The 21,275-nt window shown below is 55.1% G+C and overlaps 2 protein-coding genes across 4 annotated transcripts in view; one reads left to right on the top strand and one right to left on the bottom strand.

The window, feature by feature from the left end:
• Positions 1-8,166, top strand: BARHL1 (BarH like homeobox 1). Its single transcript, XM_019728905.2, has 3 exons — positions 1-1,223; positions 5,048-5,270; positions 7,015-8,166. Exons 1-3 carry the CDS (start codon positions 758-760, stop codon positions 7,307-7,309), a joined length of 984 nt encoding a protein of 327 aa, XP_019584464.1. The 5' UTR covers positions 1-757; the 3' UTR covers positions 7,310-8,166.
• A 2,864-nt stretch (positions 8,167-11,030) lies between these two features.
• DDX31 (DEAD-box helicase 31) overlaps positions 11,031-21,275 on the bottom strand; it is a 68,560-nt gene continuing 58,315 nt past the window's right edge. For 2 of the 3 annotated variants that reach the window (XM_019728907.2, XM_019728909.2), the window contains one exon: positions 11,816-12,557. In XM_019728907.2, coding sequence (XP_019584466.2) covers positions 12,383-12,557 — 175 coding nt within the window. In that variant the 3' untranslated portion in view covers positions 11,816-12,382. Of the gene's footprint in view, positions 12,558-21,275 lie in introns of all 3 variants that reach the window. The other variant, XM_019728908.2, reaches the window with a different exon arrangement.

Raw genomic sequence — 21,275 nt, forward strand, 5'->3', positions numbered from 1 at the left:
CATAACGAAAAAAAAGAAACAAACAAACAAAAAAAAACCCAGCCCCAAAGTAAAAGTGACACAAGTTCATTTTTTAAAGGAAGGGGGGGAGGCGAAGGCGCGCGCGCGGAGGACCGGCTGAGAGCTGCAACCACTGAGCAGGGAGGCGCTGTCCGCGGTGCTGACGGGCCCCCGGAGCGGAGGGACAGCGGAGAGAGGAGCTCCCAGGCCAGGTGGAGCGTCATGCGCCGCGGGCCGCCGCCGCTATCCGCGGTGCTGACGCCGCCAGGTGCGCTTCGTTCCGCCGGCTGGTAGCCCGCTGCTTGCTAACTGCGGTGTTGACCCAGCTGCCTTCGGCCACCGCTCGCCTGGAGGACGCGTGCGGTTTGGATTTTTCAAAAGCCGTTCTTTATTTAGATCCCAACATCCTCGCATCTCTTCTGTGCCAAAGGAGCGCTCAGGCCGTCCGTCTCCCCCTTTGCTCTCCCCAACTTGTCGCACCCTCCCTCCCATTCCTCCCTGACACTCCCACCACCCCCCCTCGGCTCGACTGCTCGGCGCGATGCTGCAGAAGACGCGCTGAGCCCTTTTGGATCTAATGCGCAGAGGAGGTTGGCCCAGTGCTCCTGGGCTCCCCCAAGGCTGAACTTCGTCCAAGGTGCCCGTAGGCTCCCTGCCCGCCTTCCCCATGCCAGCCCGCAGCTAGGGGCAGGGGCAGCGGCGGCTGGGGTTGGGGGTGGGTGGGGAGCTTTTGGGGAGGACAGGTCGCAGCTTGGCTATGGAAGGCTCCAATGGCTTTGGGATCGACTCCATTCTTTCCCACCGTGCGGGCAGCCCCGCCCTTCCCAAGGGGGACCCCTTGCTTGGGGACTGCCGCTCACCCCTGGAGCTGAGTCCGCGCTCGGAGAGCAGCAGCGACTGCTCTTCACCAGCTTCACCAGGAAGGGACTGTCTGGAGACGGGTGCCCCTCGGCCTGGAGGGGCATCGGGTGCAGGTTTGGACTCCCACCTGCAGCCTGGGCAGCTCTCGGCCCCAGCCCAGTCACGCACGGTGACCTCCTCCTTTCTGATCAGGGACATCCTTGCCGACTGCAAACCACTCGCGGCCTGTGCACCCTATTCTAGCAGCGGGCAGCCTGCCGCCCCTGAGCCGGGGGGCCGTCTTGCAGCCAAGCCCGGGGAGGACTTTAGAGACAAGCTGGACAAAAGTGGCAGCAACGCCTCGTCAGACTCCGAGTATAAAGGTAAGAAAGCGAGAGGTGAAAACTTGGGGGGCATCTGTATTTCTAAACACTGGCATTAAAACTTGAGTGCACACACGCGGGGGCTATGCACATGCTCGCTCGGAGCTCCCCCAAGGCTCCGGCTGAGCAGTCGCTCTTATCTGAACCTTTCAGCCATTCCCATGGCTAATGCCTTTGAGCAACAAAGAGTCCAATGGAGAGGGTGTGGAGAGGAATACTGTTTGCCCCAGGAGAGATTGCCCCCGAAATGCACAAAGGAAACTTTCCAAACTTCAGCTGGGTCCACCCTTCCAGGGGTACTGGTGAGCAGGAGCAGGTTCCTATCTGGCCGGTGGCTAACTGAGTAAAGACCTTGCGGAAATAACGGAAGACCCAAAGTGTTCTGTTTGAATGCCCTTTTGTAAGAGTGAAAACCTAGCAGGAAATTTCAGCTGGAGCTCTGAGAACAGTCAGAATTTTCCATCCTTTAATCTGAATTTTCAGAGGGGAGGAGAAACTGGACTTTTCTCCCATTGGGCCCAGTGGGATCTGGGCCGTGGGAGTCACACAAAAGAAATGCTCGGATTCAAAGTAGAAACAGGCGGCAGGTGTCTGGCTGGAGGCAGGTTCACAGGCCTGGTCGAGAGGGACCCTGCACCCACACCCACAGTTCTCACTGCATTTGATTTTTAAGTGCATTGAGCAATCAATTTCAGGTTGTGTGGGACCCCAAGGTTCCCAAGTGACCAGCCCCATTCCCCTATATCGGGATCTTTGCCCCCTCACTTGTCTTTTCACCTCTGTGAACCTTTTCGTTGTTGTTCCCTTTTCATCCCATCGTAATCAGGGAGCTGAGATGGAGGTTAAGAGGGAAGGGGAAAGGGAAGAAAGAAAGAAGGAAGGAAAGAAGGACAGGAAGAAGGAAAAACGGCATTCTCTAATTTTATTTCTTGCCTCCCCCCCCCCCCCCACTGCCATGACTTTAGTTCCTGGTGGAGGCCAGAGGCACACAGTCAGGACATGGCCGGGGAAGGAGTGTCAGAGCTCCTGCAGGAGCCTTCAGGGCTCTCTCAGGGACAGAGCCCAGTGTCCCATCCTGCAGAGAACGAGGGGCTGGCAGCGGCTGTTCAGAGCTCTTTCAGACTGATAATTAATTCCTGGATCCCTTTTCACAAGACAAAACTTCCTTATAAAGGTAACTGCTTGATTGTCTTGGGGCCCTGCGCCTCCTGGCCCCTATTTATGCTAAGTCTTCACAGAAATTTAGGCAGGCTCATTTAACACTCTCCTTCTGACCAAGAATTCGTTCGTGTGTATCCCTGGTTTCAAACTGAAACTCTGCAGCTCACTGTCGTCTGCTTCCCCACGAGCAGCCGGCTGCCAGGCCACCTTCGGCCTTGCTGGGCCAGCCGTGCCTAGAAAAACGGGCGGGTGGAGCTCCTGCACCCAGGAAGGAGGTCCACAGACATGTGGCCCAGAGACCCCTGCTTCTCCCCCTGGGGGCTGTTTAAGGAGGCAAAGAACACTTGCCCTGGAGAAAGACAGACGTAGAAGAGGGAGAAAAGCAACATAAATATATATTGATAACGATGTTTTATTATCTGTAATTCTCAACAACACACCCCAGCTTTGTGGTTAGAGTGAGGGGCAAGAATCCTGGACCAGATGGTAATGGCTGCTGCTGCTGGTGGTGAGAGAGTTTGGCTCATCTCCTTTTATTTCTTTGCCCGTAGGTGGGATTTTGAGGAGAGGTTTCATTTAAGATAATTGGAATATCAATTTCCTTCTCCTGTCCCTGATGATATCTGATCAAGGAGGTGAAGAGGGCCTGCTGTCCCCATATCGCTTAAATAGGTTTAAGAGCCGAGGGAGGCGGAAGGTCTCCGGGACCCCCACCCCTGGACACTGCCGCCTCTGCACCTCCAAAGCCCGGGATGAGAAAGGGTGTGGGGACATCCACCGCCCGAGTCAATGTCTGGAGGTTTCTTAAACGTGGAGGCGACTTTTTCAGGGCTGAGTTAAGAAGCCCGGCCAAGAGTCAGACACACGGAGCGAGCCTGGTGGGCACCTTTCCATCCACCTTCCAAGCTAAGGGTCATTTTCTCCAAGGAGGGCATGGAGGACGGCCAGTTCATCCCAAGTTTCTGGTACCGAAAGCTCCTCAAGAGGAGCTCAAGCTTTTGAAGTAAGGCGTCTGCGGCAACTCGAGCTGCTGCAGCCAACGTCTGCGAAGGAACCCAAGCGGCTCTTTGCTCCAAGCAGGCGCCTTAGCGGGCCTGGGGCGGAACTCGGGGGCGTCGCGCTGCGGCCTCCAGACTAGGGTCTGCGGCCCAACCGGGTCAGCCTGTTCTGGAAGTGGAGGCTGAACGGCGCCGACCGCGCATCTGCAGGCTCCAGACTGCGCAGGAGAGGGATTAGAGAAAAACCCCGGCTCTTCCTAACACCGAAACTCAACGCGCACCCCCCCCACCCCCGCCCCCACCTCAGACCTCAGCCCCGGGAAGTGGGGATTTTCACAGATCGTCAGTCCCCGCAATTGGGTCAAATTTGTAAGGTTTCCACATTATCAGGGTTGAGGTTCGGATAATTGTTTCCCTGCACTTGATTAAACTTTACCTGCCGGCGTAGACAGAACTCATCTCCCCCACCCCAACACACCTCCCGAGGTGGCCAGGAGTCCAGGGGCCGAGCCCAGGAGGGCAGGCTTCTCCCCAGAAGCCTCTCCCTGCTAGCCCGCCTCGCCCGCAAACCGATGTCTTTCCGCTTGAAAAGTGTCACTCCCTAGTGGTTCAATTAACCGGATTATTGTTTCCTACAGAGAGAAATCAACTCGCATTCAGCTGAACCCTGTCACTGCAAACGCCACGCACAATGAAACTCACCATAAAGGAAAATAAAGAGAGATTAAGAGTAGGGAAGCCGCAGCCCCAGCCGCCAATTTGGGGACAGTGGTCTCTTTGGTTAAATCGTCGCTTTAGGAGGTAGAAGGAGGGAGATCGCTGAGCTTGTTCCATCAAGTTCGCTTCGGTGCCATCAACCCCCCCCCCCCCCATCAAAAGTGTTTGGGGAAAAGAAACCACCTTGTCGGGTCCCATCTTTGGGCCTCAGGAGTGGGGACCCTGCTGGGGTGTCCCGACCACCACGCGGAGATCGTGGGAACCACAGCGGGCCCCGTTCGGACAAGGAAACAGGCCTCAGCGATGAACGCATCGAAGAGCAAACGCGGGGCTTATTTTTCCAAGGGCTTTGCCCTCCCAGATCCCTCGCGCGCGGCCTTCTGCGCTGCGTACTTTTGTTGTGGCTTAAAAATTGGGGAAACCATCATTATAGATTCGCATCCATATAGTGGCCAGGCCATATGTGGGTACAGTTATTTGTTCTTCAGGATAATGATTCGTTCGGGGGTGAACAGCTTTTTGTCCCTCCACGCGGGTGTTTCTCCCCACACTCCAGCCCTCAGCTTCCTCTCTTCCCGGCCCCGATGTGGCCAGAGAATCCGGGCGCAGATGCAGAGCACAGGCCCGCACCCCGGAGCACGCACCGGCGCAGCCCACCCGCTGAGATCCCTGGGTCCCCTCCCCCGGCAATTCACCCGGTTGCTCCGTTTATTCCTCCGCGGAGTGCGGCAGGAAGAAAACGGCTTGAGCTCTCGCGCTTTGGGTTATTTCTCCTGGGGCGTCAGTCCTCGTTCTGGGGGAGGGGGGGCTCCCTGCGGCGGTGCCGCGCTTGAGTGCGCCGGGGCCACAGCCTTCAAGAGCCGCGTTTACACGACCGCGACCGACCAGCGGCCGCCGGGGCGGGAGGGACGCCAGGCCTGGCCTTGACGCGCCGCTGTGTCTCCGCAGTGAAGGAGGAGGGTGACCGCGAGATCTCCAGCTCGCGGGACAGTCCCCCGGTGCGCCTGAAAAAGCCGCGGAAGGCACGCACCGCCTTCACCGACCATCAGCTGGCGCAGCTGGAACGCAGCTTCGAGCGGCAGAAGTACCTGAGCGTGCAGGACCGCATGGAGCTCGCCGCCTCGCTCAACCTCACCGACACGCAGGTGAAGACCTGGTACCAGAACCGCAGGTGAGGCCGGGCTGCGGGGTGGAGCGCGGAAGGGGCCCGTCTCCTTTCCTAGGTGCCCCTCCATGGGACAAGGCCACGGCCTGACGCTCAGGCCCCTGAACTTTCCTTATTCTGTAAAAGTGGGGAAACTGAGGCCCTGAGGAGAGAAGCCCTTTCCCAAAGGGCGCAGTGAAGGAGACAGGACGAGACCCGGTCTCCAGCGCCCAGTCATGCCCTCCAGGACAAGTGGACAGACATATGGGCACCCTAGCCAGGTCCTGCCATCCCCACCCCAGCAGCTCTAGCCCCATTCTTGAGGCCTCTGAGTTCTCCCAGTGGAAGCCCGAGGCCAGGGGAGGGGTGGTGGCCTGTGTCCAGAATGTCTTTTTTGGGAGGACTAGTGGGCAGCCCCGGGCTGATGTAGCCCAGCCCGGGCAGCTGCGGGGGAGTGGGGTGGGACGGGGTGCGGGGGCTCAGAGCGCTCCCAACCTCTCTGGCCTCCTCAGCCTTTCTAGCACCCAAACCGAGGCGAGAAGGGGCCCCGCCCCAGCTCCCCTGGGAACTTGATTTGGGGCGCTGGTCGTGAACGTGGTATGTTCTGAATTCCTCCCTAACATATTCACAGGATGAAGATACACGTATACATACACACACACATCCACACATGCAACCCGTAGTCAGACACTGACACTCACATCGGCACAACTCACAGTCACACGAAAGCATTCATACCTACAGTCACTTCCACACTTTTAGCAGAGGCCAGAATGGTGCTTTCCATAAACAAGCCTCAGAACACATCGCCCCATGAATAATAAATACCGATTACTGCTCCCGGCATCAATAATTAAGGCCAGTTACGGTAATTACACAATTATGATGATGATGAATAATTCAGGGAGGGAAGCGGGGTTGGTGTGGCTGAGCTGGCCTCGGTGGGACCGCGGTGGGACCGCGGTGGGCTGGCCCAGCCTCCCGGCCAGGCGCACCGTGGGGTCCAGGCTGCAGCTCTGGAGAACGTGGCCTCGACTTCCTTGCGTCCCCCAACCCCGGCCGACACTCCGCCGGTGGCTTCCTGATTTCTGGGCGAGGCAGGCTGCAGGGCTCGCCCCAGGCCTCGGACCTGGGTTCTGCGGCGAGTGTGTGCGCCCGGTGCGTCTTCTCCGTTTGCCGTCTCTGGCCCACGTATTTCGCAGACACGCAGCCAACCTCGGCCGTACTGGCCTCCGCCCCGCGGGGAGTGCCTCTGGGAGAGACATCCGCTCCCCTGTCCACCGCTATCTAGCGGACAGGGGGCTAGTACGGCCGAGATTGGTAGCGGACCTCCGGGCCCCAATGTCCTCTCCAGGGGGATCTCGCCTTCCTCAGGCCTCCCCAGGGTCGGATACAAAAGGGGAGCTCCAACTCCAGCTCTAAGGGCCCCGTCAGCGGTCCCCTGAGCAGAGTGTGCAAGGTTAGAGCCCGGGCTTTGGGGTCAGACAGCCTGGCTTAGAACTTGGGCTCTACCACTTTCGAGACCATCTGGGAAAATGCCACACACCTCAGTTTTCTTATCTGTAAAATGGGGATAAATGGCTATGGAAGGCAGGTGGAAGGGAGCCAATGTGTATAACACGTGACAACAGTGCCCGGCGCTCCGTTATCAACAAATTAGTGTGATCCCTCTCGGCCCCTGGCAGGTGCTCTGGACCATGCATCCTGAGGGGCAGGGATCTTGGGGTGCCACAGCCCTGACCCCGCCTTACGCATTGATTTCGGTCCCTAGGACTAAATGGAAGCGACAGACGGCTGTCGGGCTGGAGCTGCTGGCGGAGGCAGGCAATTACTCGGCGCTCCAGCGGATGTTCCCGTCGCCTTATTTCTACCCGCAGAGTCTAGTTTCCAACCTGGATCCCGGCGCCGCGCTATATCTGTACCGCGGGCCCAGCGCTCCGCCGCCCGCCCTGCAGAGACCTCTGGTGCCCCGCATCCTCATCCACGGACTCCAGGGTGCCAGCGAGCCGCCCCCGCCGCTGCCCCCACTGGCCGGCGTCCTCCCGCGCGCGGCGCAGCCTCGGTGAAGCGGCCGCTGCTCCCCGGGGCTCCGCGCCTGCCCCTTCCGCCTGCCTCTAGGAGGGCGCGGGGTTTCAACACCTCTTCCCCGGGGCCCCTGTCCGGCTCTCCCTGGCGGCGCCTCAGCCAGTGTCCCCCAAGGGCCAAATGCCAAGTCTACTGAGGCCCGGACCTCTCCCCCGGCCGCTCCATCCGGGGCCCACTTCCACCCGCGGATGTATATACATTACACCCTCTCTCTCCCCCGGCCGGCTTCCCTAGGCGCCTCCTGGCTCCTCCCGGGAGCAGGCGGGGGCGACCCCCATGCTGCACTCGCTCCCGCATCCCCGTCCGTGCTCCAGCTGTCCATCAAACCCCCTCCCCGCACCCCTGACCGGCGGAGGGGTGTGGAGCCCCCCACTCCGAGCGCCGGGATCGGCGCTGAGCTGTACATACGGTGTGCAAAGTGTATATGAAGTTATTTATTCGTGACCTATGAGCCCGTGACCGTGTCCGTGAATCAGTGAGTCTGTGGCCTGCGCCCTACCCCCTCTCAGGCGGGGCAGGAAGGGGCCCAGGGGACTTGCCCACCCACCCCGACCCTCCAGCCCCCACCTTCAGCCGCCGTCGGGGCAGCCAGGCTCCTCGGGTTCTCTCTCTTTTTTAAATGTTGAAATAAACTTCTTACAAATGACCAGGCGCCTGTCCGCGCTCAGACCTTCTTTCCTACGCTTCCTTAAGATCCATTTCCCCCTCCTGGGACTCGGTTTCTTTCCATCCTAAAGGAAATACTTGTGTCCCCTCTCTTTCTTGGCGCTCTGGTCGCGGGCAGGGCCCCGACTGGACTCCCGGGGCGTTGGCAGGGGTCTCCCCTCCCCGGCCTCAGTCTTCCCATCTCTACAGTGAGGCAAGCCCGCCGCTCCCCGCCTCCCCCTTCCTCTCCATCTGGTTCCTTGCTACTCCCAGCCGGTCCCGGGGGCCGGGGTGGGGGTCAGCGCCTGGACTCTCGGCTGCGGGCCGGCTGCGGTGCCCTCGCTGAGCCGGCTCATCTGGCCGCAACAAGGGCGCCGGCAGCTGGTGACCGGCCCGTCGGGCGCGGGCCGACAGATGGGCTCCGAGACTGCTCCCCCCGTCAGCCCGTCAGCCCCTCCGCCCTGCGCCCCGGCCGCGCTCCGGCTCCGGACGCTCTCGGGCGCCGAAGCGGCTCCCCGCCCCGCGCCAGGTAGGACCCGATGAGCCTTCTCTGGGAACCTGACGCCACAGCGGGTACCCGCACTCCCGCAGTTTCTCCCTTCCCCTTGACCCCGGGAGTGCGTTGGAGTGAGACGCAGAAAGAGCCAAACCCCAGCGTCTACCTCAGACCCAGCCTGTGGCGCCAGGATCTCAGGGGAGGGGTTTAACTCTGGAGCTCGACCGGAGGCCTCCAGTTCACGTTCAAAGTGCCAAGGTCACCTCCTGAGGCCGTAGGCCCTCTGGGGAGGTGGCGCAGGTGCTCCCCTCCCACACACCACCTGCAGCTCAGATTCCCAGGACAGAAGACACTCCCAGAGCTGGCAAATTTGGGGAGCTCAACAAGCCGAGGCCCCTCGCTTTGTGGCAGGATTGCTCTGGGGGAGGAAAGGTGGGGGCCACGTTTAAACAATGCCCCCACCCCCAACACCCTCATACCACACCTTTTCTTTCCTGGGATGCGGAGGGTTATTATTCTAACTTTGCAGAACGCACAGCAGCTAATTAAGTCAGGAAGCCCCTCGGCTTTCCAGTTCTCTTTGCATGTGAATGGGGGCTGGTAAATCCCCAGGTCTGGCTGTGGTGGGGGTGAGGGGGGACTGTCCCCACCTCAGGGTTAATGAAGTGGGAAAGGACTCTCTCAGAGCCTCCTGCAAACAAAACCCCCATGCAACAAACCCTGCCCAAATCCTACATGGATTGATTTAAACCCAGGGGATAAGTGCTTTAAATTAATCTCATTGAATAAGAATGAGGCCAAACAAAAGTCTTTAAAATCATATTAAAAATCTATCAAAGGACAACTTGCACTGGTGTGCTTTTCATTTTGTGAGCGTGAGGGAGGCAGACCGCAGCAAGCACCCTCACATTTACACAGCAGCAGCGTGAGTCAGACGCCTTCTCGACTCTAATTGTGCTTGTACTGCAGAGGCGATTTCATATCGCACGTTAATGAAGAACACGGCGTCCCGACAAGTTTCTAATGACAGTATTTTAAACTGTCCTGCACCTCCCATCTGCAATAACTTGACAACCTTTGCAGGAAGGTGGGCTTCTGCTTTCATCTACTTAGAAGGCTAAACTGGCTTCCCGGTTCCCCACCCCCGGGGCTGGGCGAACTCTCATTTAAAATAGGGAAAAAGAATGCGCGACCCCAGCGGGCAGAACAATAGGAGGCGCGCAGAGAGGGCGTCCTACAGCTTCTCCCCCGCCCCAAACTCAGACGCGACAGACTAGGGACAACCGAGTTGAAAAGTTTAGACTCCCCTTGGAGCCTTGCTGCAAAGCTGCTGGACATTGCTGAAAAGCCGAGCTGATTTTAAGGGCGCCCCACCGCCCCCACACCGACAGGCTTTGCTCTGAATTCCTCCGACAGTGGAGGAGATTAAGAGATAAGGTGTAATGGTCACGCAGACAATTGAACAAGCCCCGTTAAGCACCCGTTTTCAAGCCAGGTAACTTCTCCCATGGAAAAAGCCTTAAATTTCTGTCTCCTGGAAGCGGCAGCTGGATTTTAATGGCTTCCACTGACTTTATGTTGAGGGGCTGAAGTGCTAATAGCAAGGCCACTAGCAGTTTGGAATATACCTGCCTTAAGGGGTCCTCGTTTACCCCCCAAATTTCTCCTCCCTTCACTACAGGGGGGTAAAAAATCAAAGAAATGGAACGGGCTTTGTGGAAGCGCCCTTCGCTGAGATTTGCTGGGCTCTCGGCGCTGAGAGGAACATGCCGGTCGCATTGCATCAGCACTGACTTAATCAGTCGCCCAGGGCTCTGTGCCCTTCGGTGCGTGAGAATGGGGGCCCCTGTGAAGACGTGCGACCACTAAGGGTTACAGACAGGAAGACGGCTGGCGTTCAAAAAAGCATTCTATAGGCCCACGAGCGAAAAAAGCTGTAGGCTGCAAGAGTCCACGAGATGGCCAAATTCTCGGTGACTTTACAGGTGGAGATCAGGTTTATGACACAGAAAAGAGGCAAGTTTGGGAAATTAGGAAAAAAAAAAAGGCACGATTGAAAATACACACCAAATTAGAATATGGACAGTGGAATTAGGCTAAATCTTTGCCTAATTGATGCCTCAAATGTATAATCTGTCAAGAGCCATAATCAGAGAGGAAGAGATTTATTTTAAGGTTATTTAAATTTAGATAATATTAACCCTAAATCTGCTAAATCCGTGTTTCTTTATTAACTGGGGTAATATATTGGTTTTACTACGACAAGAAACCCTCACGTAAGTGCTGGCAAATTAAGTGTAAGTTTTGATCTCGGAATTGGAGTCACTTACACACTTCGCACGGTTCTAGCACTTCTCCCCCCAGGAATGCACAAGTCTTCAGACTCACCCTTTAATGGAAAAAAAGTAGGGTTTCTCTTTGATCATCCCCAGTCACTGGCGTTAATCCTGTTTCTCACACAGCTGGGTTTTGTCTCTACAGTTTGATCCGTCCTTTTCCCATCCAAATCATGTGAACCATCATACATCAAAACAGAAGAAAGGTGGCAGATTTGCCCCAAGTCAGTATGACATGTGCTGCGGATTTTATTATTATTACAAATTTCACCAACCATCCCTATTAATTCGTATGTGTGACAGCCAGCTGGGGAAGGTCACAGTTTCCCTCCTGCGGAGGCTCATGCCTACCGGACTCACACACAGGGGCCTGGCCCTCCCTTCTGGGTGCAGGCGTCCCATGGACGCTTGCCTGAAGCCCAACAGAGAGGGACAGAGGTAAGGATGCTGACCCTCCACGGTCCCCACAGAATGGCCCACCTTGCAGCTCTCAGGATCCTCTGCACACACATTCCAGGAATTAGAAGGAGGGGGGAAACTGAGAGTGGGAGAGAAAGAGAACAGAGGTACTGCAGCTCTCCCCCTCTCCCCTCCGGACCCCTCTGCTGTTACCCGTGTCCAAATCTTACATTTATTGGGAAATCAATACACCCTGGGGGTCCCCTTTCAAACCTCCCAGAAAACACAATGGGGGAGGGGCAGCTGTAGCCTGGGCCACAGTATAAAGACCCCAGACCTTTCTTGGAGACAAGATGGGATTCGATGGGAGGAAAAGCTCAGGACACTGGTGCCTTTTGACTTCAAAAGCAAATAATAAAGAGGCAACAATAAATCAATTAGCCCTGAGAGAGTAAGTTTTCCATGGACAGGAGGGAGTGCGCAACGCATGTGAATGTGACAGAAGTCAGGGAGCCTGGGACAAACTAGAAAGGGCTGACCTGCGGGCACCCTGGGCTCGCCCTGAACCCCTCCTCTGGGCCCTCTCACAAAGCTCCTAGACATCGAGAAAGTGAGCTGAGAAATTCTTTTTTCGCTTCTTTTACCAATTCAGATCCAGATTTTAACATCTCATTTTACAAAATTCATGCCAACACAGGTGCTGATGGGGCAGGCTGAACTAGAAGTGGTGGCACTTCTTCAGGCCAGTGTTCTGAGGCAGGGTCCAAACCTTCCCGGCTGACGCCAGGACAAGGCTTCCACATGAAGTCGTGGGGCCCCGTCTGATCTAGGGGTAAGTGTGGGCACTGATGGAATAAACACAAGATATCCGGTATCTTGTGGTAAGAGGCAGGGTAACTGGCTAATCAATACTTGCTGCCCCCCAGCCCCGTTCCCTCCCCACGAGAGAGAAGGGCTGTGGCTGCTTGGTCTCTGGGACAGTCTTCAGGCAAAGGCGGCACAGGTACGTCTTACACAGCTCCTCTGGCAAGTACAGGACACCAGCCCAGTGCCACCAGGGCCTCCAGGCCCAGTTTGAGGCCCAGGACTGCAGAGGCAGAGTTAAAAAAAAAAACTTTCTGGGAAGGTTTGTCCTTCGGGAAGCCTTTCTGGGTTTTTCTCTTTCACGGAGAGCGTTTTCATTTTTTTCCCACGGCCCAGGCTGGGCGCGCGGCTGGCTGCCCGGCTCCCGGCTCGGCATGTTTGTTTTGCTTTTTGACCTTGGCGACGCTGGCCTCCATCCCACTTGAGTATTCCGAACGCAAGATTTCAGCAAGGCGGTGTTTACTCTGGGTCTTCTTATGAAGGTCAGGCCTGAAGAACAGTAACAGCAGAGGGGGAAAAGAAACTTTATTATTTTTTTCTCTCCACTTGGAAAGAGGCTGAGAGCAGCTGGTTCCGAGCCTGTGGAACTGACATTTTTGTATTAACAGAAGTACAACCCGTTCAATAGTGCTTGTTTTGATAGTCTATGCACCAGAAGATTAGGTAGGGCACTGACAGATTTTCATAATGGTGACAAAATATCACGGCATTTTTAAAAGTGAGGCTTTGTTCTGTGTTGTTTTCATGGAAAAGAAAGAACGATACACACACACACTCTGACGGCAAATGAGGTGTATGATGCAGCCGTTTCCCGAAGGATGGGGAAAAACCCGCCTTGGGACTCAAGCGCACTCAGAGCCAAAGCCTCAGCAGTTTGTAGCCCGCACAGTTCCAAGCCTGGGCCACCTCCTGGGGACTGGGCAGTGCCTGGCTGCCAGGGGCCACACTCTGAGGGCCGGGGTGTCGGTCGCAGACACCCGTTTACTGACTGAAGAGACTGGTAAATATTCCTGACCCCACGAGACGCCAAGCCTGGGGGGTGTGCAGACAGCCAGGGCCAGACTGCAGCTCTCCGGGGCCTCAGAGGGCGCCCCCCACCCGATCCCACGGAACACGCCAAAGGCTGAGGAGCAATTTCAGGTGTTGAGTCCTAGGGCCGGCAGACCCCAGAGACACAGAGGGTTGGGTTCCAGGCCACCGTGACGAAGTGGGTCGTGACCTTTTTGCTGGTGGAGGGGCTTGCCTTCAGTATGCAAAACACACGCCAGTAAAGCACCCTAAAGCGAGGCACAATGAAACGAGGTACGCCTGATCTTGAAAGACCTTACCATTTGATCAGAAGATCAGTGGGGGGAGAGGTGCAGAAGTTTCCCATACCCAGGAGAAATGATTACGAAATGAAGAGTAAAATAATGTTTCATAGACAGGACTTGAATCAAAACAACAAGAGCGCCTTTAACACTAAACCATACTGCTGTGCTGGCAAGTCCTCAGCACCGAAGGGCGGTGTGTCCAGTAACAGTTCTCCGGCTTCTTACAGAAGGCAGATACTGCCCTTGGCTGCTTGCACCGACGACATTCTCTGCTGTACCACTCAGAGGAAAATGGGACTAAACTTGTGGTCAAAGTAAATATCACAGAACTCCTTTAAAACCCCAAATTAAAAACAGAATTAAGCTGGGGTTGTAGAATCCGCTGGAAGCAGTGCAACCACACCTACTTATGATCACACTCCAGAGAGCCGGGTTCGAGCCATCGTGCAGCTAAACCTGTGTTACAGACAGTGGTTCCCCCTGCGACACAGGGACAAACGCAAAGTCAACCTCTGCTGGGAAAACAGAAGACTTGTGGTAAGGGGATAATTAGGACCTAAAAGGGAAGGGCTAGGAGTTTATAATGAGGGTGTCTGTGTGTCAGGGACACGACTGACTGAGAACATTAGAAATACACAGGGAAGCACTTTTGGGGGGTTCGATGTCATCTCTCACAATCTCTGCTCGATGAGGCGGGTAAGGTGATCGTATTCATTTTACAGACAAAGAAACAGAGGGGAGGTGACTTGCCCAAGACCACGCAGCTCATCAGTGCAGAAGGCAGGATGCAAACAGGTCAGATGGACTCAGGTCCGATGCTCTTCCTACCAGGATGGGACAATCAGGCGTGACGGGAAGGCCCAGCAGGACCAAGGGTGACAAATGACCCGATTTAACATGGAGGAATCCTTTGTGGTCTCACAGGAATGCTTCAGTGGGACGATGGGGGCAGAAGCCAGATGACAGAGGAGTAAGGAGCGAGGGGGAGAAGGGAGAGCTGACGGGTGGAGGAAATGCCTGGGCAGGAACGTGGCTCTGTCACTCATTAGCTGAATGACACAAAACGGGTGCCTCAGTCTTTGTAGTGTCCCCACTGAAAGATGGGGACGACACAACAAAGCTCACCGGGTTGTGTAAGGATTCAGAAAGTTAGCTGGTGACTGGCATGTGGATTGCAGTCAATCCTGGTTAAAAATGAGGAAACTGAGGTCCAGAGCCGGCACCCAGGAGCCAGGACACTGGCTCTGAGGCCCTTGACAGCTGGGCCAGGGCTCCCCTGATCCATCCCCCTTTCCCAGGGGCAGTGATCCCAAGTCCCCAGGCCCTGCCCCATGTGGACCGTGTGCACCATGTGCCTGGTGGAGGTCCCGCCTTGAGGGGCAGGGTGTGGCATGAGGCGGCAGGAGACAGGCCTGCAGCTGGGAGCACTGAACTTGCTACAAGCTGAAGGCTGCCAGTCCTGTGCTTGCAGTTTATTTTTAGTTGGGTGACATGACAGGCAGAGTGGAAAGGTTCTGACAGGAAACAATGCTTTTTCTTTCCCCTGTTTGAAGCCAGGGACTCACAATGTGTATCATTTTAAATGCAACAACCAGAGTTTCAAAATATGCAAAATCTCAGTCATAATAGCCTCCCCAGCATAAGTGCCACCGCTCCAATGATTGCTCCTGTCACAGCGAAAGCAAAATAAGTACCCAGAATCTTATTTGGGTCATCAGTACACTCAGGGCCGACAGAGTTAGCACGGGCTGTGCGGTGGCACTTCCAGCCGAAGGCGCCGGCAGGCAGAGTGCCAGTGTCCGCAGACTGGGTCCACAGGACACAGTGGAAGAGACGGTGTCACAGACCCTACCAACGTGTGTGACGTGCAGGCATGCACTCAGACACACACCACTCGGTCCCCTTCCGAGTGGGTCCCCTTCCCAGTGACACAGAACCGGTCCCTCCCCAGACAAGCACAGCTGGGTCTGGGTGGGGAAGGTGACTTGTGGGTGTGTCGCCTGCACAGGATGTGGCCTAAGGATCTTCAAGTCACCCTGGGGGAGCGGATGTGTCAGAAAGCAGATCTTGGAGAGGGTCTGTCCTACCCTGAGGTTATGATCTCAAAATGTCCCGCCTGTTTTAGTCTAGTCAACGTACAGTTGACCCTTCAACAACGGGCGGTGAGGGGCGCCGACCAGCCAAGCAGTTGAACTTAGCCCTCGCTTGGCATTATGTGTCCCAACCACGGATGGCAACACAGCTGTGCCCTGAACACCACAGGTGTGAACTACGAGGGTCTCCTTATACAAGGAACCCCCTATCAGTGGACCCCCGCAGTTCAAGCCTGAGTTGTCCCAGGGTCAACAGTACTTTCAACGTGGGACCCAAACCCAAACTCCGAGGCTCTTGGTGGTCCAGAGACCACCTACCAGGGAGCCTTGGGCGAACCCTGCAGGGGTTTCCCTGCTGTCACAGCAGCCACCCCAGTGGGACCCACCTCTCCCTTGGCCAGCTCACTGTCTGTTTTCCTTTGTTCTGAGGCCCAGTGCTGGAAAGGCCAAGTACAGATGGAAGATGAAACGTTCTAAACCCAAGCACGCAATGGGCACATGTGGGCTCGATTCCTTCTCCTGCCAAGCTGCAGTTCTCCTAGGGACGTGCCAACTTCCTTACCCTCCTTGCCCTCCAAATACCCAAACCCCTCTCGGATGGGCTTCCTGAGCATCCACCAGACCCAGGCCGGAGTTACCAGGCAACAGATCAGTTTATCTAACCACAGGGAACTCCCTTGTAGTGAAGGCTGAGTAATCCCCCTCAGTTTCCAGGCTGGATTACCCAGCAGGACTGGCAGGTGCCACTTTCACTGCCAATAAGGAGAAATCACAGCCTAATTAGGAAATCAATATACCTGCTGGGATGACCACTGGAGAAGAGCACCTCAGGGCCTTCTCCCAACTCCATCCATGAGTTCACAGAGGAGTGTCCCAGGCAAACGCCATTCTAACACCGGCCGTGTCAATGGCATTCTTTTTCAGCACAGCATTATTTTATTTTGTCTTATTTTATTTCTGTATTGTCCAGTCTATCAACATTTTATTTTGTTTTATGGCTTTAGGGTCATGCTTAGAAAAGCCTTCTGCATCCGAGCATTTAAAAAATATCCAACTATGTTTTCTGGGTCTGCTATTGCTTTAATTCCACCCAGATTTTATTTTGGTTTCTGGCAGGACGCAGAGAATTTAATTATTTCTTCCTAAGAGTTATCCACTTATCCAAGACAGTCACTGAACAGTAAATCTTTTCCCCAAGGACTTGAAACGCACCTCCGAACATCCCGGCAGACTTTTAGAACACTTCCTGCAGGCTATGTTTAAAGAGTTGGTGATGATGATATTGGCACCAAACATTAGTGGGTTCTACCAGGATAATATAGTCAAACAATATTTAAGCAAATACTAATTACAGGGGTTGTTAAGGGATTCAGATATAAAACAGGTCACATCAGAGCCATTCAAACTGGCTATGCGACTTTAATGATTACATTACTAACACACATCACTTAATGTATGTTGGGTACTGTTTGAAGCACCTGATTTACTTCTTTAACTCATTTACTTCTCCAACAACTCTGGGAAACAGGTACCACCAGTATCCCCACTTTACTGGTGAAGAAACCAAGGCACAGAGAGCTTAGGTGGCATGTTTAAAGTCACACACTGAAAACGGAAGTGCTGGAATGTGAGCCCAGGAATTGATTTAACCACTGTGCTGTAAGTTTTTACCAAAACAAGGAGCAAGTTCCGTGCATGAAGTATTTTTAGTACAAGAACAATGTTCACATTACCTCAAATTCTGAAGACTTCTGGAACCCCTGATAAAGTACATCTTAAAAGTAATAGTAGATAAGTGAGAAAACCGTTTAAATGATGATGACTTGTTCAAGCTCATTATACACACACACAAAATCCATATATGGATACCTGCAGAAAAGACTGAAGGATATAAAAAATGTGAATCAAGGTTAACTTGCATTGTGGGCTTACGGGTGATTTTTAAGCACTTGTCTATTTCCTGAATTTTTACAATGAACATGCTATTATTTCTATAATCAGAAACAGTATATTCATTTTAGGAAAAAAAAATTAAAAGGTAGAATTTTGCCCTAATATTTTACGTTTTACCTATCAAAAACATCTTGCCTTTAGCTTTCAGTTGTGAAGGACTTTTTTTTCTTGTGGTATCATTAAAACAAGACAGACAGAGGACTGATAAAGGGTATTTACTTCTCTAGTCTGAAAGATTCTGCTTGTAAGCAAATGACCCAGGGCCACAGGGAGGCCCCGAAGGACTCTGCAGGGAAAGGCAGCCCCCAGACTAGAAGGAGAGCCTGGGTTCTGAGTGGTCGGCAGGAGACAATGCCGAGGTCGGATGGCTGGAGGCTGCCTCACTCCTGCCTCGTGCTCCTATGGATGAGGAAAAGGCAGCAATGTCTGAGTGGGGTTTTGGTGGCTCTCAGGTGACAGTAAGAGTAACAAACAACTTCAGGGAGACTCTGACATGCAGTCTCTCTGAAACCACAAACTAGTTCAGGTAAAGAGTCAGCTGGTGTGGGACGGTCATTTAGCTACCGAAGGAGAACGGCCACCAAGCCTTTTCCAGTCACTGAAGGAAAAGCAACTGTTCCAAGACTCTTACCCTCTGCATTCTGTTAGTGCAGATGTGCAGCTGGCGGGCTGGCCGCTTCAGGGCTGCCTGCTGTGCGTTCTGAGGAGCAAACCAACTGTAGCTTCTGTAAAGCCCCGGGCCCCAGGACACACCCCATCCCAGGTGAGCCCTGCTGTGGCAGTGGATGCTAAGGCACGATTCCTGAGAGACTGATACAAAGTGGGTGTCCGCCTCACACGCAAGAACCAGACCCAGGGAAGAGCAGAAACGAGCTCTGAGCCTCGGGCCGAGGCGGGCACGCTGCCAGGCTGCACAGGTCATAGGCGATCAACACGGACGCCATGATTTGCTGCCTGGAAAGGCACGTACAACAGAAGGGAGGACAGAGAAAGTGTTTAGAGACGGCCGAAGTCTGCAACTGAAGAGCTGACGCTAAATCCCGGACGGGGTGGGGACTTTGAGAGTCCTTAGCCCAAGTGCCAGAAACTTGGGCGGCAGTTCTGTCGCGACTTCGGCCTGGGTGTCCCCAGCAGGGTGGCAGTGCTGGGCGGGGTGGGGTACCCGAATTCTGATGAGCATGGCTGGAGTCCCAATGACCTTCACTTCCTCACGTGTCAAAGGGCCTCCACACAGGTACTGGGACAGTTTGAGGGTAAAGTGCCTGGAGCAGGTGGGAGAGCTTTATAAATTCTGATGCTCTGTGCAGACATTAGCCATCACTGCTAAGCTGGCCAGACACAAGGTGGACATGGAGACAAGTGTATCTAACTGGTCTGATCACATCCTCAGACACCGGACTGAGATGGACAAGCTCGGGGCAGAATCCCAGCACTGAACCCGAGCTCAGCCCCTGGGCCTGTCCTGTTGGACACGATTTTTTGACAACCAGGGTGATTTTACGAGGCATATTTATCACACTTGCAGAAGAAAAGAAGTCTGCCGGGACAGCTGACACACCGGGTGACAGAACCCCCACAGCACCCTAACAGGCCAAGAGGACAGTCCTCAGTGGAAAGTGCACGGGGGCACCTGCAAGGTCATGCTGGCTGGTGGGAGGAGGGGGGTTTGATGAGCAGGCGGGCAAACAGGCAGGGGCTGAGATGACGAGAACAAGCCGAGCCGCAGGGTGACTCCGCCGCCAACCATGCAAGAAGCGGCTGTGGATCCGGGAGGCCTGGGTGAGGAGGGATGGCGTAGTGATGACGGGGACGACCGGGGAGGCGACGCGTGGGGCAGCCGAGAGCCTGGCGGCCGTGAGCCCTGCCAGCACCACGAGCTGTGCTCACGAGCTCACCGCCCGTTCTGCGCTGCTCAGTCCCTTCTGTAAGTCTGGTTAGTTTTACGAACCAGGTTTTGAGGAGAAGCTGGGCTGAGACAAGCCATCCAGACAGTGGACTGTGCCCAGGCACAGCTGGAGGTGCTGGGTGGACAGCTTGGGAGGCACAGGCACCCTGGGCAAAGCTGGCCCCTGGGGGCGGGGAGGAGCCTGGCGCCGTCCCGTAAGCCCTGCAACTCCTCCCGTCTGGCCAAGGTGCCTGCTTCTCCCAGTGCCAGCCGGCTCACCACAAAAGGATTAGATGAGCTAATGAATCAAAGCGCTTTTCACGGTGCCTGTGGCGAAGGCACGCATTAAATGTTAACTCTTATCAACACTACGGACGAGGGGAAAGGCGGAGGGGAAGGCGCACCACCAGACAGCACCACCAGGAAGCAGACGTGTGGTCACGTGGACCAGGGACTGCTCTGATCAATGACAACATCGCTTTGTATGTTTATGTTCGCAAACCATGCACATTCAGCAAACCATGCACATTCAGCATCTGAAGCTCACAGAGACCAAAGAGTGGAAATATGACCAAAGGGTGAAAAATGAAAGTAGTCCCTCTGGGCTAATTTTCAGGAGCTCTAACCATTGGGGTCTGCTCTGGAAGTGGGGAGCCCCCCTCACCCCCACTGCTGGGAGGCCTGAAGCAGAGGCTGTACAGACGACCCACGAAGTCAGCCGGGGCAGAAGCATTCAGGGGACAGTGTATGAAGCCTTCACTTGTTACCTACAGACTCAGAGAGGAAGTGGGACGGGGTGGAAGAAACAGCATTTCTAACGACCACCGTGCCCAGTGCTACGTGTTCACTGTCTTTCCTGACATGACCCTCCCCTACCCGCCTTCACAGCTGAGCTGCTGCTGAGTGCCAGGGCTGGCATCGAGCTGGGGAACGCCCTACTCCAGGCCCAGGCCCATGCTTCCTCCACCCCCACCCCCCCCCCCGCTACCTCTAGACTTGGAAGAAAACGAGAGGAGTCGCATCCAGATCTTGCGTGCAGTCGTCTCTTCTGGAAGCTCTTCCGAGATCGTGCCCCAGGAACATGAAGTTCTACAACGTACTGATGGTTTCAAATCAAATTCTTCCACCCAGGCTACGTCCTGCTTTAAGCCCACTTTTTCAGTTACGAAGAACTCTCTCCACATAGAAAAACATCTTTAACAGGGTTCATATACGGTTGCTTTGGCTGATACTGATTCGAGAAACCGGGAGCTCCCAAAAGCGGTATGCCAGGAGGCAGACGAGAGTTAGGAGAGTGGGCTCCGGGGTCTCCCAGACTCAGGGCCACATGACCGGGCAATGCCCACTTCCTCACTGGTTACTGCAAGACCCTCCTTGGTCACAGGGACCTGAGGAAGTCTCAATGAGATAATGCATACGGACTCAGCACAGCTGAGGGCTCACACAAGCCCCCAGGAGAGACGCTGCTGCCACCACCACCACTAACACGCAGAGAGCCACACACTATCACTCCAGGACGCAGCCTTCTGGACTATTAAGTAGTTAAGACATTACTCTCCCTTTCAGACATCAGGGCCTCGGAATGAAGATGACATGTGAATACCTGGAATCATTTCGTACAGTTCACGGCCAGATGCACAGGCTCTGGCATCACTCAAGTCGCGTGTGGAGGGCTGGGGACATCCTACTCAGAAAGGAGCCCAAGGAACGTGATGACGCTCGAGGACAATGAGCAGCGGGCTCTGAGACAAGAGGGGTTTCGGACTAAAGCTACACTGTGTAGCACGGTGGTGACCGGAAGGGCCCCGCGCGGGGACCGGCTAATAAAGAGCCGGGCACGCTGCTGTCGCACAGCCTCATCTGGTGCTGCCATCGGTCCAGGCCAGCCCTGTCTTCCGACTCCTGTGCTCGGAAGGCTCCAGCAGCGAGCGTGGGCATCTCCAGCATCCTCCCAGGAGAGGCT

The sequence above is a fragment of the Rhinolophus sinicus genome, linkage group LG04 (assembly GCF_036562045.2).
Source record: "Rhinolophus sinicus isolate RSC01 linkage group LG04, ASM3656204v1, whole genome shotgun sequence".
NCBI lineage: Eukaryota > Metazoa > Chordata > Mammalia > Chiroptera > Rhinolophidae > Rhinolophus > Rhinolophus sinicus.

Coding starts and splice junctions, on each gene's coding strand:
- BARHL1 (XM_019728905.2), top strand. CDS start 758: ATGGAAGGCTCCAATGGCTTTGGGATCGACTCCATTCTTTCCCACCGT. Junction 1,224..5,047: donor GTCAGACTCCGAGTATAAAG/GTAAGAAAGCGA, acceptor GTGTCTCCGCAG/TGAAGGAGGAGGGTGACCGC. Junction 5,271..7,014: donor ACCTGGTACCAGAACCGCAG/GTGAGGCCGGGC, acceptor TTCGGTCCCTAG/GACTAAATGGAAGCGACAGA.